Source organism: Suricata suricatta, chromosome 3 (genome assembly GCF_006229205.1).
Source record: "Suricata suricatta isolate VVHF042 chromosome 3, meerkat_22Aug2017_6uvM2_HiC, whole genome shotgun sequence".
NCBI classification, from domain to species: domain Eukaryota; kingdom Metazoa; phylum Chordata; class Mammalia; order Carnivora; family Herpestidae; genus Suricata; species Suricata suricatta.
Window position 1 is genome coordinate 115,761,537 of NC_043702.1, and position 14,582 is coordinate 115,776,118.

Sequence of the window (14,582 nt, forward strand, 5' to 3'; positions counted from 1 at the left end):
GTGCGGGGTGGGGGGGGGGGGTTCCTCGAAGTTTGTCCCCGCCCTCTGGGCCACACACCTGACGGGCCTGGAACCTCGGTTTTGCGGTCCTGGTCCTGCCTCCCCGGGGTGACCAGGGCGTTTTACCGAATTTAGCTTCTCGGGTTTCCACGGGCCAGGGTGTAAGAATGAGCCCTTTTTCTCCTAGAGAATTTCATTCTGGGATGGCTTTTTGTTGGCTGTTGGGTTTTTGTTTTTGTTTTTTAACGGTCGTTTTCCTTTTCTTGTTTCGTGTGGCTTGGCACGTCAGGTTCCCCCGATTTTTACCCGTGTTCCGGGGAGGAGGAATTCTTTCCAGCGATTCCGTACATTCCCTGTCCAGTCGTTCTCGGGAGCCATCACGTCCAATGGGACTGGCTCCCCCGGCGGTTCTGATGTGGCCGAGAGAGGAAGCTTTAAGCTAAGACATCCCCTCCGGCTCGTTTACCTTGAAAGGAAAGGGGGGCCCACGATGTTCTAGTAACTTCCACATGGTTAAAATTGTACCTTGGAAGCAGCGTGCAAGAGAAAGTTCTCCGTTAAGGCCTACAAGTACCCTCTGTGTCTCGCACAACGGATTGCACGATATCTCCGGGATTGTGGTGTGTGGGTTTTTTGTTTTTGTTTTTTTCCCCTCTGTTGGGCGATTCACTGGTGTGATACCATCACCTGATCTTTTCAGGGGGAAAGACTGATGAGACGCCTGCTAGTTTGACTCTTAGAAATATTTAGACCTTGTGGGGCGGGTCCTGGGCAGAATGAAACTTTAAAAGTGGTTGCTAGGTTTCGTATACATTCCAGAACGGCATATTTATGACACTTTTCCCAGAGGGAGTTCCTTCGGGAGGACAGTACATGCTTGAGGAGGTGAAGTTGTGTAGTTCGTCGGAGGGATGCATTCCAAAGTTGTTTGCTTTCTCTCAGAGTACCTTTGTGCAAACTAATGGAGGTCCAGAACACTTCCAGGACATTTGGTTATTCTACACTCATTGGATTAAAAAAAATTTTTTTTAATGTTTTTACTTATTTTTGAGAGACAGAGACAGTGCAAGCAGGGGAGGGTCAGAGAGAGAGATACAGAATCTGAAGCAGGCTCCAGTTTCTCAGCTAGCTGTCAGCACAGAGCCCGATGCGGAGCTCGAACCCACAATCCAGAAGATCATAACCTGAGCCACCCAGGTGCCCCCACTCATTGCATTTTTAAAATTATTATCTAAAGGTTTACCCGTGAACTATTCATTGTCGTTGCACGTGGAGTGCAGCCCTAAGTGCAGCGGGCAGCTTGGGGAATTGGTAATGGCTAATGGGTTTTGGATCACTTGACCCCTTGGGTCACTGGCTTGAATTTAGTGTTTCCTATGGTGGTGATAGATTACCGCTTAGATAAAAATCCCAGGGTTCCTGAACAACTCCTTATAACTGCATTTTACTTCAAATTTTTATCCTTGGAACTAACTTTTCCAGTGTTCAATAAGCTTCAAGTATATTGTAGCACAAAGGTATTTAAGAGTAGGAAAGGGCCAACTTTTAATCCCATCTTTTGCCACATGGCCTATATACATATATATGTATATATGTATGTTTATATATATAAAGGTAACTATCTTCTGAGCTTGTCTTTTTAAAAAATAGTCATATGTTCTTTGTAAGTTTAAAACACTGTATAATGTGCAGTAAATTTAGCATTGCTTTCGGGGTTGGGAAGCCTCGGATTCTATTTACCATGTAAATTCCTAGACAATTAACTTTTCCAGACTCAGTTTCCGTGTGTGTATTTGTGTGTGTATGTACAGCTGGGTTAGATGAAATTTGATGTCTCCTATTTGAGATGTGGTCTAAAACTAACATTCTTTTAACATGATTGTTGAGTAGCAGGCGTCCTTGGGGAACCTGTAATTTGGGGGCGTAGTTATCAGTGACCTTGAAGAAAAAAGCTACATTGATAGGAATGGTGCATTCATTTCCTAAGTTAAACCCTCAAAGTGGCGTTCAAATACTTACAGGGAGAAATACTAAGGTGGCCGTACCTTTCTGTGGAGATCATTGCATAGTCAGCAATGATGAGGCTGTTAGGATATGAGACACCTGGTGGGGGGCGTCTGAAAGCAGTCAGAATTAATGGGGTGAGTCGGGTGTTGCTGCCTTTGTTTTGATGTGGAAAATTTCCCAGTGCGGTGCTTGGCATTTTTATCAGTTTTGCAAGGTTTTCTTTAAAAAAAAATTTTTTTTTAATGTTTACTTTTGAGGACAGCGTGAGTGAGGGGGGCGGGGCAGAGAGAGAGAGGGAGACAGAGGATCCAAAACGAGCTCTGCACTGACAGCTGAGAGTCTGGTGTGGGGACTCGAACTCATGAACCAAGAGACCGTGACCTGAGCCAAAGTCATACACTTTAACCAACTGAGTCACCCAGGCGCCCTGCAACGTTTTCTAATAGATCACTGTTGTGTGGTTTTGTACCAGAATCTCCTCAAGAATTAGAAATTATGTCCCAGGGGCGTTTGAGTGGCTCAGTCAGTTAAGTGTCCAACTTCAGCTCAGGTCATGAACTCACAGTTTGTGGGTTTGAGTCCCACATCGGGCTCTGTGCTGATCGTGGGGAGCCTGGAGCCTGCTTCGGCTTCTGTGTCTCTCTCTCTGCCCCTCCCCTGCTCACACTCTGTCTCTCTCTCTCTCTCACTCACACTCAAAAATAATAAAATTTAAAAAAAAAAGAAGAGAAATGACGTTCCTTTTTGTCTTCTGCTGTGGAGTAAATAGGAACCTTGAGAGCGCAGATACCTGTTGAACATAAATCGGACTGGGACTCACAGACCCTGTTTCTCATTCCATCCCTGTCATTGTGGTCACAGGCCAGTAACTGGACCCATCGTGTCAGCTACCTACTCTCTTAATTTTATGCAGGTAAAAATAAAATCATAGATGAAAATACAGGCAAATGTAAGTTAGTATCTTGCCATCTCAACCCGAGACCTTGTTGGGGCACCCGGCTGGCTCAGTCGATAGAGCCTGTGTTTCTTGATCTTGGGATTGTGAGTTCAAGCCCCACACTGCGTGTCAAAATTACTTGAATAAATAAGCTTAGGAATAAATAAATAAGCTTCAGACAGTGTTAAATCCTTATTACAGATAAAGTTATATGTTAGGTCACCACTATAAACGAACAGTACATTCCCTTTTGCCGTTAAGGAATGTAGGGTCCAAAAGAGGAGTTAAAGACCCTGTGACAATCACAAAGCAGTGGGAAGGATGGGGGGAGCAGACGCCATTCCAGAAAGGAGGGAAGGCCGAGAGTCATGATGGACAAGGCATGTGTCGGGAAATGGCAGATAGGAAGTGGGTTGGATGGCCCCAGAGCTGAAAAGGCACGTTCGTGTAAGATCCATGGAAGGACTCAGATGCCATTGTAAATAGTCTCTCTGTCACTGGACAGTGAGGAACCATTGAAGGTTTTCACAGGGTAGAGCAGAGCCATGTAACAGCTTAGCAAGATGTAGCTGGTACTCTTGGCCCTTTGGGAAAGCACCGTATTGTATTGGTGGCTTTATTGTAACCTTTATGTTCCTTGGCTGGAGCTAATCCAGGAGTTGTGATTTGGTTTCTAGAGTTTTGAGGGGGTGAGCTGTTCCTTTTTGAACACTTCATTGCCTCCTTGCAGGAAGCTGGTAGAATGTTGTGTTAATTTAAAATGGCAGAGTAATAATTACCACCAGTTATTGAGCCGATGTTCACTATATGTCAGGTGCCGTTTTGAGAACCATACATAGCCATTATTCTGTTTAACCTTCTGTAGACCTTTCAGTGAGGGTATCATCTGGCTTCCTAGTTGAGGAACTTGGTCCAGGCTGCTCGGGTGTTAGAGGCTGGGCTGGCCACACCCTGCTTTTTCTGAGGGTGCACTGAGGAAAATATTCAGAATTACCTATTGTGTTGCCTTGTCACATTTTGGAAACTTTTTAAATATATTTTCCGGAAATATTAAGGGCTAGTGGAAAGATTCATACGGGTTTTGTACACGTGATCAGTTCATGGAGTCTCTCTGGGTATCTGGAGGAGTGACATGCAAGAGAACCATCTATTCTGAATTCCTTCATAATATTGCTATCAGGTTGTAATGGGGCAAAAATTGTCTCCAAAGGACTGAAGTCAATGTGCTTATCAAAATATTGACGAGCTAAGTTCCATTGCTGCTAATGCAGTATCAGATCTTCTGGAGGCCTGCACTTAGCTAACTTAACGATCTTGTTAAATTCTTGTAAACCGGAAACGGATGTGTTAATTCATTAGGAATTGGAATGTCTGATTGTCTTTCTTTCAGTGGAATGCTTTCCTTCATAATGCTATTTGGTTTGGAGTACAAATTCAAATAGAAAAGTAAACACGCGTCTTTCCTTCTATTAATTTTCAGACTAATGAGTTCTTTCTCTAGCAGCCTTAACAGGTGACACTTTTTTTATGTCATTATGTACTCATGCTTTTAAACATACTTGATTTATTTTTTTAAGCTCTTACCGATACTCAATACCGTCTTTAGCAAGTGGGAGTCCTTTCAGATTGGCTCGTAAGTTCCTTTGACATGACTAGTAGTTTTTCATAGCTTCCTTGCTCTCTGATATGGTGAGATATTCCAGGTCATTCGTACACATTTCCTGCCTCACCGGGAATCAGCCGTTTGTCCAAGGGGACGTGGTTCCTGCTTGTGGGAAACAGCCTTTGAAGAGCCATTGTGGGGGGTGGTAGGAGTAGGGTACGCTCTGCTACTGGATTGGTTGTTGTTTCTAGGCCTTTTCAGTAGACAGACCCTGGGATCTGGGGTGTGTGTGTGTGTGTGTGTGTGTGTGTGTGTGTGAGAGTGAGAGAAAGAGAGAAAGGGAGAGAGAGAGAGAGAGAGTGAGCGAGTAAGTGTGATGGGAGTATTTTTGAGGGGATGATAGGTAAGAGCTGTGACTGAATTTGGAAGAACTTCCTGAAGTCTTGGACTCAGTGTCTTTATGGAATCGTTAATGCGTCTCCACTAGGGTTGCTGTGGATTGGACTCTGTGACCCAGTCATGTTACTGGCCTCAGAGAGGCCATTGTGTGGATGTGCTGAAATGGTTCTGGTTCCTTTTCTCAAATCTTTAAACACTAGGCATTTCCAACAACTTGTACGAGTGGCCCCATTGAGGGTTTATGGTGATGTACAGCCGTAGTTTTATCCTTTGGTAACCTGGGTAGTTGGTGTGTGCCTCTTGGATTTAAGTGGTCAGGCCCCAGGTAATTTGAGATTTAATTAGGACTATTGAACATCTATTAAGTTTTGAGTTTGTATTTTCCTTCTTTCTTTATTGTCTTTACTTTTGGATACAAGTGCGTAATAGTGTAAGAGAATGCACAGACCTACAAGACAGTTGTGAGAAATGAATGACGGCCACTAAGAATAGTAATACCTCTCACACATCTGGTTTTATTTGCTAATTTATGTTAAATTTGAGCTGAACTGAAATTTTCGCTTGAAGACAGATCAAGGATACGTGTGTGTGTGTTTAATGTAAGTTATTTCGCTGGCCATCTCTGCTTTACTTACTACACATTCAGGACAGTACACGGCTCGTAAGTGTGTTGCGTGATGAGCTCCCACCAAGTGTGCTCTTCCTGGAAGCCGTCCCCTCCCGCCCCCCTGGGAGCTGGTGTACTAGTGTCTATACTAGCTCCCCCTCACTGGTAGGTTCGCCCCTGTGCTGGTCAGCTGTGGTCCGAGAGCAGGCGATCCTCCTGACTCCGCATCAGAGGTCGAGGTAGCCTTGACGCCGTGTCCCTGCTCCTGTGTCATTCACTCCATGTCACCTCATGCCTCAGGTGCGCATTTTGTCATTTCCTGTCATCACAGGGGTAAGTATGGGCCAGTGGGGTATTTTGAGAGAGACCACATTCCCATCACTTTTATTACAGTGTCTTGTTAGAATTGCTTTATTTTTCTTGTTGTTTTTTTTACTGTGTCTAATTGGACAAGTTAAGTTTTATCAAGGATGTATATGTGCAGAAAAAAGCATGCTATATATAGGTCCGGTCCTCTCTGTGGTTCCAGTCATCCACAGGGAGTCTGGGAGCCAGGGAGCCTGTCCCCTGCGGAGAAGGGATGGATCCTGTGCTTTGATCTGTTCGCTGCATGAGAGCTACTGTGGCTTAATATGTAAGGAGTGGAGCCCTACAGTCAGCACTGTCCAGCGAACTTTTTCCTGTTCTGCCACTCAGTTTTTTAAACCCTGTGCTTTCAAAGGGGCGTTGTGGGGCGCTTTGGGGCTCAGTCGGTTGAGTGTCTGACTTTGGCTCAGGTCGTGATCTTGTGATTTGTGGGTTCGAGCCCCATGTCAAGCTCTGTGCTGACAGCTTGGAGCTTGGAGCCTGCTTTGGGTTCTGTGACTCCATCTTTGCCCCTCATGCTTTGTCTCTCTCTTTCCCTCTTTCTCAAAAAGAAACATTAAAGAAAATTTAAAACCCACACAGGGTTGCTGTGGGAATCATAGGGAATTGTATACATGAATTCTTAGTTGAGTACCTGGCAGCTGGTGTTCGGTGGCTGCTTATGTTGTTGAAGAGGAAGGATGAGCGAGAATTTATCACTGGAGTGTGTTGAATTAATTGGGGGAGGAGTCGGGTTTTATCACACATTTGGAACCTTCTAGGGACTTGCCAGAGTGTTTTGTATTCGTTGACCCGGAAGTACTATATATAGCTGTACTTCTTGTAAGTAGCATAAGAACTTATCAATCAGGCTTTTCTCCATTCAACCTGGAGATGTGATTTTAATTTTAATATTTCTAAAAGGTGAATTTTACTCAGAGTATATTCTTGGGGAGACAGCAGTACACTAGGGCCGTGAAAGCAAACAGATTTGATCTTGGGCTGCTTTGGTGGCAATACAGTATCTAGGGGGCACAGAAGAGAGAGAGGTCCTGCTCTGCTCTTCTGCACTGATCCGACGATCCCTGGATACTGCTTTTTGTTTGGGGCGTTGTCCTTTAGGGTTAAAGACAAATGGGGCGCTTTCAGAAGAGAGCAGCTTTACAGGTCGTGGGAATTCAAATCCCTGCCGTCATTATCCTGATGGCTGCTGTCACTGCTGTGTGTGGGCACGCCACCAGCACATGGGGACACATGGTTTCCGACCCTCGCAAGAACTCTAAGGAGAGTTACCTCCATTTTGTTGGTAACAATACTGAGGCTCAGAAATAACTTGTCCCTATTGTATACTTCACAGAGCTGGGATATAAGATATAGATATTTAGGAAGTGTGGGGGGATTAGCTGCGGACCTTTAGCCTAGAGCATAGAGAACTCCGGACAAAATACTGGGTATTTTGTGACTTTTTTGAGGTCTTATCTGTTAAAAGTGTTTTCTTTAATGCCGAGAACTGGAAGTAGACCCTGTGGGTAGAAATTTGAGATATTGAGGCGCCTAGATGGCTTTCAACAGTTAAGTGAGCTTCCTCCTCCATCTCAGCTCAGGTCGTGATCTCAAGCCCCGTGTCCAGCTCTGCGCTGATAGCACGGAGCCTGCTTGGGATCCTCTCTTTCCCTCTCTCTGCTGCTCCCCTGGTTGCATGCACTTGCTCGCTCTCTCAAAGTAAATAAAACAACAGAAGAAATACGGGGGCTGAACTCAGAATGAAGAACTCAGTCATGCAGCGATGGCATAGAGTGCCCGGGGACAGTGAGTTCCCCTCACCTGGACCTACCTGAGCATAAGGTAGCACTTGCCAGGTGGACGTGCCCTGGTTCTCCTTTCTTAATCTTTGGTGTGCCTGCCGCAGGGCTTTTCTTTGCAGTGATGGGAGACTTCTGTAAAATAGTTTGTAGTTTTATTAGTTTAGTTTAAGCTGGTAACTTCCGATGCATGAGGGAACTACAGTTTTCCTTCTCTTACACTTCAGGTTACTGTTGTTGTTGTGTACGCCTTTACTGTGTATATTGTGTATCCAGTGACACATTGTTGTGGGCCAGGCGGATACGTAGAGGGGGTTTGAGCTTTGGTTGTGCGATTCAGTCACTGATCCTTAATGTCCTTTCCAGCTCATAGATTGTATGGTTTCATTTCATTGAATAAAGGGTAGAAGGGACATTGAAATAATTTGTTACATCGCTCTACCTGTACCTCCCAAGAAAAGAGAAAAATATGATTTCTGTGTATAAACTTATTCTAGCAATTGAGGTATGAGACTAATAACCTTTTATGAAATTAATTTCAGGTGGAAGGGAGTTAATTTTGATTTTTCATAGGTTTGGGCTTGGCAACATAATACGACTATCAAATTATGTTGTATAGAACTGCAAATAATTATGAATTAAAAAAATTTTTTTTAGTGTTTTATTTATTTTTGATATAGAGAGAGACTGAGCATGAGGGAGGGTGGGGCAGAGAGGGAAGAAGACACAGAATCAGAAGCAGCCTCCAGGCTCTGAGCTGGCTGTCAGCACAGGGCCTAACGTGGGGCTTGAACCTACCAACGTGAGATCTGACCTGAGCCGAAGTCGAAGGCTTAACCGACCAAGCCACCCAGGCGCCCCCTGAATTTTTTAAGTGCATGTATTTTGAGAGAGAGCATCCGAGTCAGAGCACAGGGGAAGGGCAGAGAGAGAGTCCCCAACAGGCTCTGCACTGACAGCATGGGGCTCGATCCCACAATCCATGAGATCATGACCTGAGCTGAAAGCAAGAGTCGGATACCTAACCTACTGAGCCACCTAGGCGTCCCTTTATGCATTTAATAAGCACATCATCTAGCAGCCATTTCTATTTTTTTATTATTTATTTTTGATACAGAGAGAGAGCATGAGAGGGGGAGGGACAGAGAGAGAAGGAGATACAGAGCCTGATGCGGGGCTCGAACCCACGAATGTGAGATCTGACCTGAGCCGAAGTCGGAGGCTTAACCGACTGAGCCATCCAGGCGCCCCAGCCATTTCTATTTTTAATTGCTTGGGAAAATATGTTTTGTGTATTGTATTAGTGTCCTATTATTGCTGTAACATTTTACCACAAATTTAGTGGCTTAAGACAACATATTTTACAGTTCTGGAGGTCAAGAGTTCAAAATGAGTCCCCTCAGAATGTCAAGGTATAATTCCATTGTCTTCAGCTTTCAGTATTCAGACTCTAAAGATGTCTGTAGTCTTTCTTATTCCTGATACCCTGTAAGTGACCCGTTTCTCTTCCTAAGAGGTTTTTGGAATTTTTTCTGTCTTTGGAGTTTGAGAATTTGTTATCTCCTATTTATTTAATTTTTTGAATGATTATGCTCAACATTTGATAGTCCTTCTAGTCTCTCAAACTGCATCCTTTTCTGGGAATTTTTCTAATATTATTTCATGATAATTTCCACCCTTTTCCCCTCTGATTTCACTCTCTGATAAGATACTGGGTCTTCTGCGGCTCCTGGGTGGCTCAGTCGGTTGAGCCTTGGACTTTGGCTCAGGTCATGATCTCATGGTTCATGGGATGGGGCCTTGCGTCAGGCTCTGTGCTGACAGCTCAGAACCTGGAGCCTGCTTCCTATTCTGTGTCTCCGTCTCTCTGCCCCTCCCCTCCTCATGCTCTATCTCTCTCAAAAATAAATAAACATTAAGAAACAAAGATACTGGATCTTCTGAATTGAACTTCTAATTCTCTTATTTTTTCCATCTCTGTCTTTTAGGAGATATTCTCAGCTCCATTTTCTAGCCTATGAAATTAAAAAAAAATTTTTTAATGTTTATTTTTGAGAGAGAGTGTCTGTAAGCAGGGGAGGGGGAAGAGAGAGGAGACAGAATCTGAAATAGACTCCAGGCTCTGAGCTGTCAGCACAGAGCCTGATGGGGCTTGAACTCATCATCTGCAAGATCATGACCTGAGTCAAAGTTGGATGCCTAACCGACTGAGCCACCCAGGCTTTCCAGAAGATTTTTTTTTTAATTTGTTCTTACATTTTCCATTTCCAAGACTTTTTATTCTCTAAATTGTCTTTCTTTCTGGTATCTTGTTTTGCTTAACACATTAGCTTCTGTCTCTGAGAATATTAAATGTAAGTTTAGATGTGTATGTGTGTGTGCGTGTGTGTGTTTTCCCATGTTGGAAGCTTCCCAGATGTCTGGTGATCCTTGGATAGTCGTTCCTGTTGAACAGTTAGTTGTAGCCGTGAGCAGCAGCCATTACTGTAGGGTGATGAGACAGAGGTTTCATAGGGCAGCCCTCAGATGTCAGGGTCTTTCCAATTAGGAATTGTAGGTTTTCTCTTCTCTTTCTTTATTTAAAAAAAAAAAAAATTTTTTTTTTTGAGAGACAGAGAGAGACAGCGCAAACGGGAGGGTCAGAGAGACAGAGAGAGACAGAATCCGAAGCAGGCCCCAGGCTCTGAGCTAGCTGTCAGCACAGAGCCTGATGCGGGCTCGAACCCGCGAACCAGGGGATACTGACCTGAGCCGAAGCTGGATGCTCAACCGACTGAGCCAGCCAGGTGCCCCTGTAGGTTTTCTTTTGGGGGCAGGTTTTTCCTGCAGATCCTCCTGTCTCCTTCCTGGGATGTGCGGACTTAGTTGCCAGCATTCAAGAAGTGGGCGAGAGAAGGGAGAGTGGTTGGCAGTTGTTCACCATTGAGGGGGGCCACTTGTCTCTCTGATTTTAGTCCTGCAGTGCACTCCTAGCCTGGTGGCCCCCAGGATGAAGCGCATGTGATTGGGGTTCTCCAGTAAACGTCAGCCGTCTGCTGGAGTAGGGGCCGGCTAGCCATCTGCCTGCTGGAGGTTGTCCAGCACCGTGGGAGGGGGTGCTTCCTGCTTAGTACCCCTAAGAAGCATTGCTGTTCTGTCTTGAGTCCAGCTTCTTAACCTGGAGCCTTTGGTTCCTGACCCTTCCCTGGGGTCTCTAAATTGCTGCCTTTATTTCTTTTCATTGAGGTTTTTCATTGAGGATCAGACCTCATGGTTTGTGTTTAATCTATCATGTTTTGCTGGAAGTTTATAAGTATGTTCTCTATCCTTTTAATTATAGTGGAATTAAAAAATATATCTGGGGGGCGCCTAGGTGGCTCAGTTGGTTAAGCCTCCAACTTCAGCTCAGGTCAGATCTTATGTTTGTGGGTTCGAGCCCCACGTCAGGCTCTGTGCTGACAGCTAGCTCAGAGCCTGGAGCCTGCTTCCGGTTCTGTGTCTCCTCCTGTCTCTGCCCCTCCCCCTCTCATGCTCTGTCTCTCTCTGTATCAAAAATAAATAAAACATTAAACAATTTTTTTAAGAACTGGAAATCATTTGGCTTTTGAGTTTACTTCGTCCTCTAGTCAGGAGTCAGCAAACTTTCCCTATAAAAGGGCCAGATACGGGGCACCCCACTGCCTCAGTCAGTTAAGTGTCCAACTGCAGCTTGAGTCATGATCTTGCTGTTTGTGGGTTTGAGCACCAGTTTGGCTCTGTGCTGACAGCTTGGAGCCTGGAGTCTACTTCGGATTATGTGTCTCCCTCTCTTTGCCCGTCCCCTGCTCACACTCTGTTTCTCTCAATAAATAAACATAAAAAATAATACTAAAGGGCAGATAGTATTTTAAGCTTTTAATGGCCACATATGGTCTGTGTTTATATTTATTTTTTATTTTTCTATTTTTGCTTTTTTTCATTGCTTTACGAACCTTAAAAAAACATAAAATCCAGGGGCATCTGTCAGGCTCAGTCGGTAGAGATGTGACTCTTGATCTCAGGGTCGTGAGTTCAAGTCCCGCGTTGGGTATAGAGCTTACCTCAAACAAGAAAACTTTACAAAAGCCATTCTTAGCTCCCAGATCTTACACAAACAGCTGTGGGCATGGTTGATCCAGTTTGCCAGGCCCTGCTTTCGTCTGTCTCCTTTAGGTAAAACAGATTTTTCACCTTTTACTGGTCTTCAGTTTTATAGAAAATGAACTTTTTAAAAACAGTCGTTGCTGGACAGGTGCCAACAGGCGATCCCTTTCAGTCCATTCAGTTGAGAATGACTAGTTCTGCAGCCATGGCCCCTTTGGTGAGGGAAGTCGTCACTGTCTGCTTCTTGGAGCCGTTTTTATACTTTTGTACCCGAGAAGTAGCTCTGCAGTTTCTTTCTAAGCATATTTATGTTTGTTTTCCGGTTGCCGTAGAAAGCAGAGTTCCAGAACTGAGTTTAGCTGGGTAGTAATGAACTGTGTGACTGCAGCAACCTCAGAGCCTTCGTTACCCACTTCTGGGAGGACTGAGCTAGGGCTTCCCTCTAGGAACATGGTCCTTATCTGAGATCTTTGAGCTTCACCAAGACCTCTTCTTTGTAGTTAGTGGTAGTTATAACTTTCCTGTAAATATTTAATGCCTGTAGAACCAAAAGTAGTTGAGAAGAATATTCTCCTCTGACTTGGAAAACTAAACAAAACAAATCTTAAGTTGAGAACAGGGCACCACGTGGGCTGTCCCGCTGGGTTATTTCCACATTCTCCTGGGTTTTCGTCTCTTCTCAGGGGAGAATAATTGATGTGTTAACCTTGCCCCAATGGCTGAAAGATAAGTTGTCTGGATTTTTTACAAATGTTTGTTAAAAAAGAAAAAAGCGTATACGTATGTGATATGAAAGTACATTATGCATATTGAAGAGAATTTGGGAAAGTAAAAAATGACTAAAGAAAAATCTGTAAGCCAGTCTTTCAGAAGGATGATGTTTCAATGTGTTTCCTTTTCATTGTTTTGTTGTGGGTTTTTCTTTTTGTTTTTTAGACAAATTTGGTCCCCAGCTTGAATAATGATTAATTTGTAAATCCAGCAGCGGAATTAATGAAACATTATAGAACAGTTTTTTAACAAGTGTGTACATGATTCCGTGGAAATGCCAATACAGTGTACCGTTTTTGCTGATTCTCACAGAAATTGACTTGCAGAGTTCATTTTTTCTTTCATCGGGCATGGTGTAGGGTCTATTCGTGAGCCAAGCATGGGCTCAGTGCTCATGTTCATGGTGGTGAACAGACAGCTTTGACGCTTGACCAGAGCTAACACTTAAAACGTATTCCTCCTTTTTTTTTTTTTAGATTTTTTTTTTTTTAAGTAATCTTTACACCCAGCCTGGGGCTCAAACTCACAAACCACAGATCAAGAGTCCCGTGCTCCTCCACCTGAGTTGGGCAGGTGTAAAAAGGGCAGATGTTAAAATGACGTTCAGAAATCCCAAAACTCAACCTGTTTGTCAATGAGTCACTTTTCAGGGAAGGAGGTTAGCCTGACAACTTGCTAAGTAATTATTACCGTTTCCTTGTTTACTCACCCTCTCCCTTCTTCCCCTGCTCCTATAGTGCACTGCTGAGTCTTTGAAATAAAGGAGTAAACTCATTACCTGGTAAGAAATGGACCCTCCCTCCACGGAAATAACTGAGTAGTGATCATAGACTAGAAAACTTGTTTTGATATCTACTAGAGTGTTAGTTTCAAATCCTCTCCCTGCAGCAAGTAAGAGTGTGTGTTTGAAAATTACTGTATTACATGACTAATTGGCAAAGTGTTTGGTCTTCTAGTGGATAAAGTATCCATCTGATTTTATCTTTATTTACATTTATGTGGTCAAAGCAACCACTTCCATAGAATGCAGGCCCCACCCCTGCTGTTCTCAGGCTCCCTGCACTTTGAGTCACCAGCATGTAATTTCCTCAAAATGATATAGTTAGATTAGTTCCTTTTGGTTTAAAATTTTTTTTTATGTCTTTTATTTATTTTTGAGGGACAGAGAGAGACAGCGCGAGCAGGGGAGGGTCAGAGAGAGAGGGAGACACAGAATCTGAAGCAGGCTCCAGGCTCTGAGCTAGCTGTCAGCACAGAGCCTGACGCGGGGCTCGAACCCACAACCGTGAGATCATGACCTGAGCTGAAGCCGGCCGCTTAACCGACTGAGCCACCCAGGCGCCCCTCCTTTTGGTTTAAAAAAAAACAAGAAACCTTCTTTTTTAAGGTTTATTTTTATTTGTTTTGAGAAAGCTAGCGAGCGCGTGTGCAGAAGCCAGGGAGGGGCAGAGAATCCCATGCAAGCTCCTCAGTGTCAGCACAGGCAGACGCAGGGCCTGAACCCCTGAATCCTGAGATAGGACCTGAGCCGAAACCAAGAGTCAGATGCTTAACCGATGGAGCCACCCGGATCCTGAAATAGCATTCTGAGAGATTTTGAAGTGGGAATTGCCTCTTAGTTGGTAAATACGGAACTCTGATAATCCTGTTCAGAAAGCTTTAGAGCAGGTTACTCTTTGGCGCCAATTGTCTGGTGACACTGTTTGCTCAGTAGCAAAGACAGGTAGGTGCAGGCCCACAGGTTGCTTGAGTTGTTATGATTTTTACTAAATAAATGAGATCGGTGTCACAGTTTTGTCTTTTCTTAGTATGTATTTTTTTCCAAGCATTGCATGAGTTTGTCCTTGCTGAAAAAAAAATTCTGGTACATATGAGTATATAGAAAAGGGAAGCTCCTCTTAACAGTTCGCCGTACTCTTCCTCACATTTTCCTTTGATTTGTAAGATTTAAATGTTGCAAGTAAGGTTTAATTTTTTGTGAGGCTCCTTTGGTTTCATTTTAGTGTGACT

The 14,582-nt window shown here is 44.0% G+C and overlaps 1 protein-coding gene across 1 annotated transcript in view; it reads left to right on the forward strand.

Annotated features, from left to right (window-relative positions):
• Positions 1-14,582, forward strand: part of ACBD3 (acyl-CoA binding domain containing 3) — a 32,512-nt gene that overhangs the window by 332 nt on the left and 17,598 nt on the right. The window contains exon 2 of the mRNA XM_029933345.1: positions 5,787-5,853. Within this exon, the coding sequence (XP_029789205.1) occupies positions 5,787-5,853 (67 nt within the window). The remainder of the gene's footprint in view (positions 1-5,786; positions 5,854-14,582) is intronic.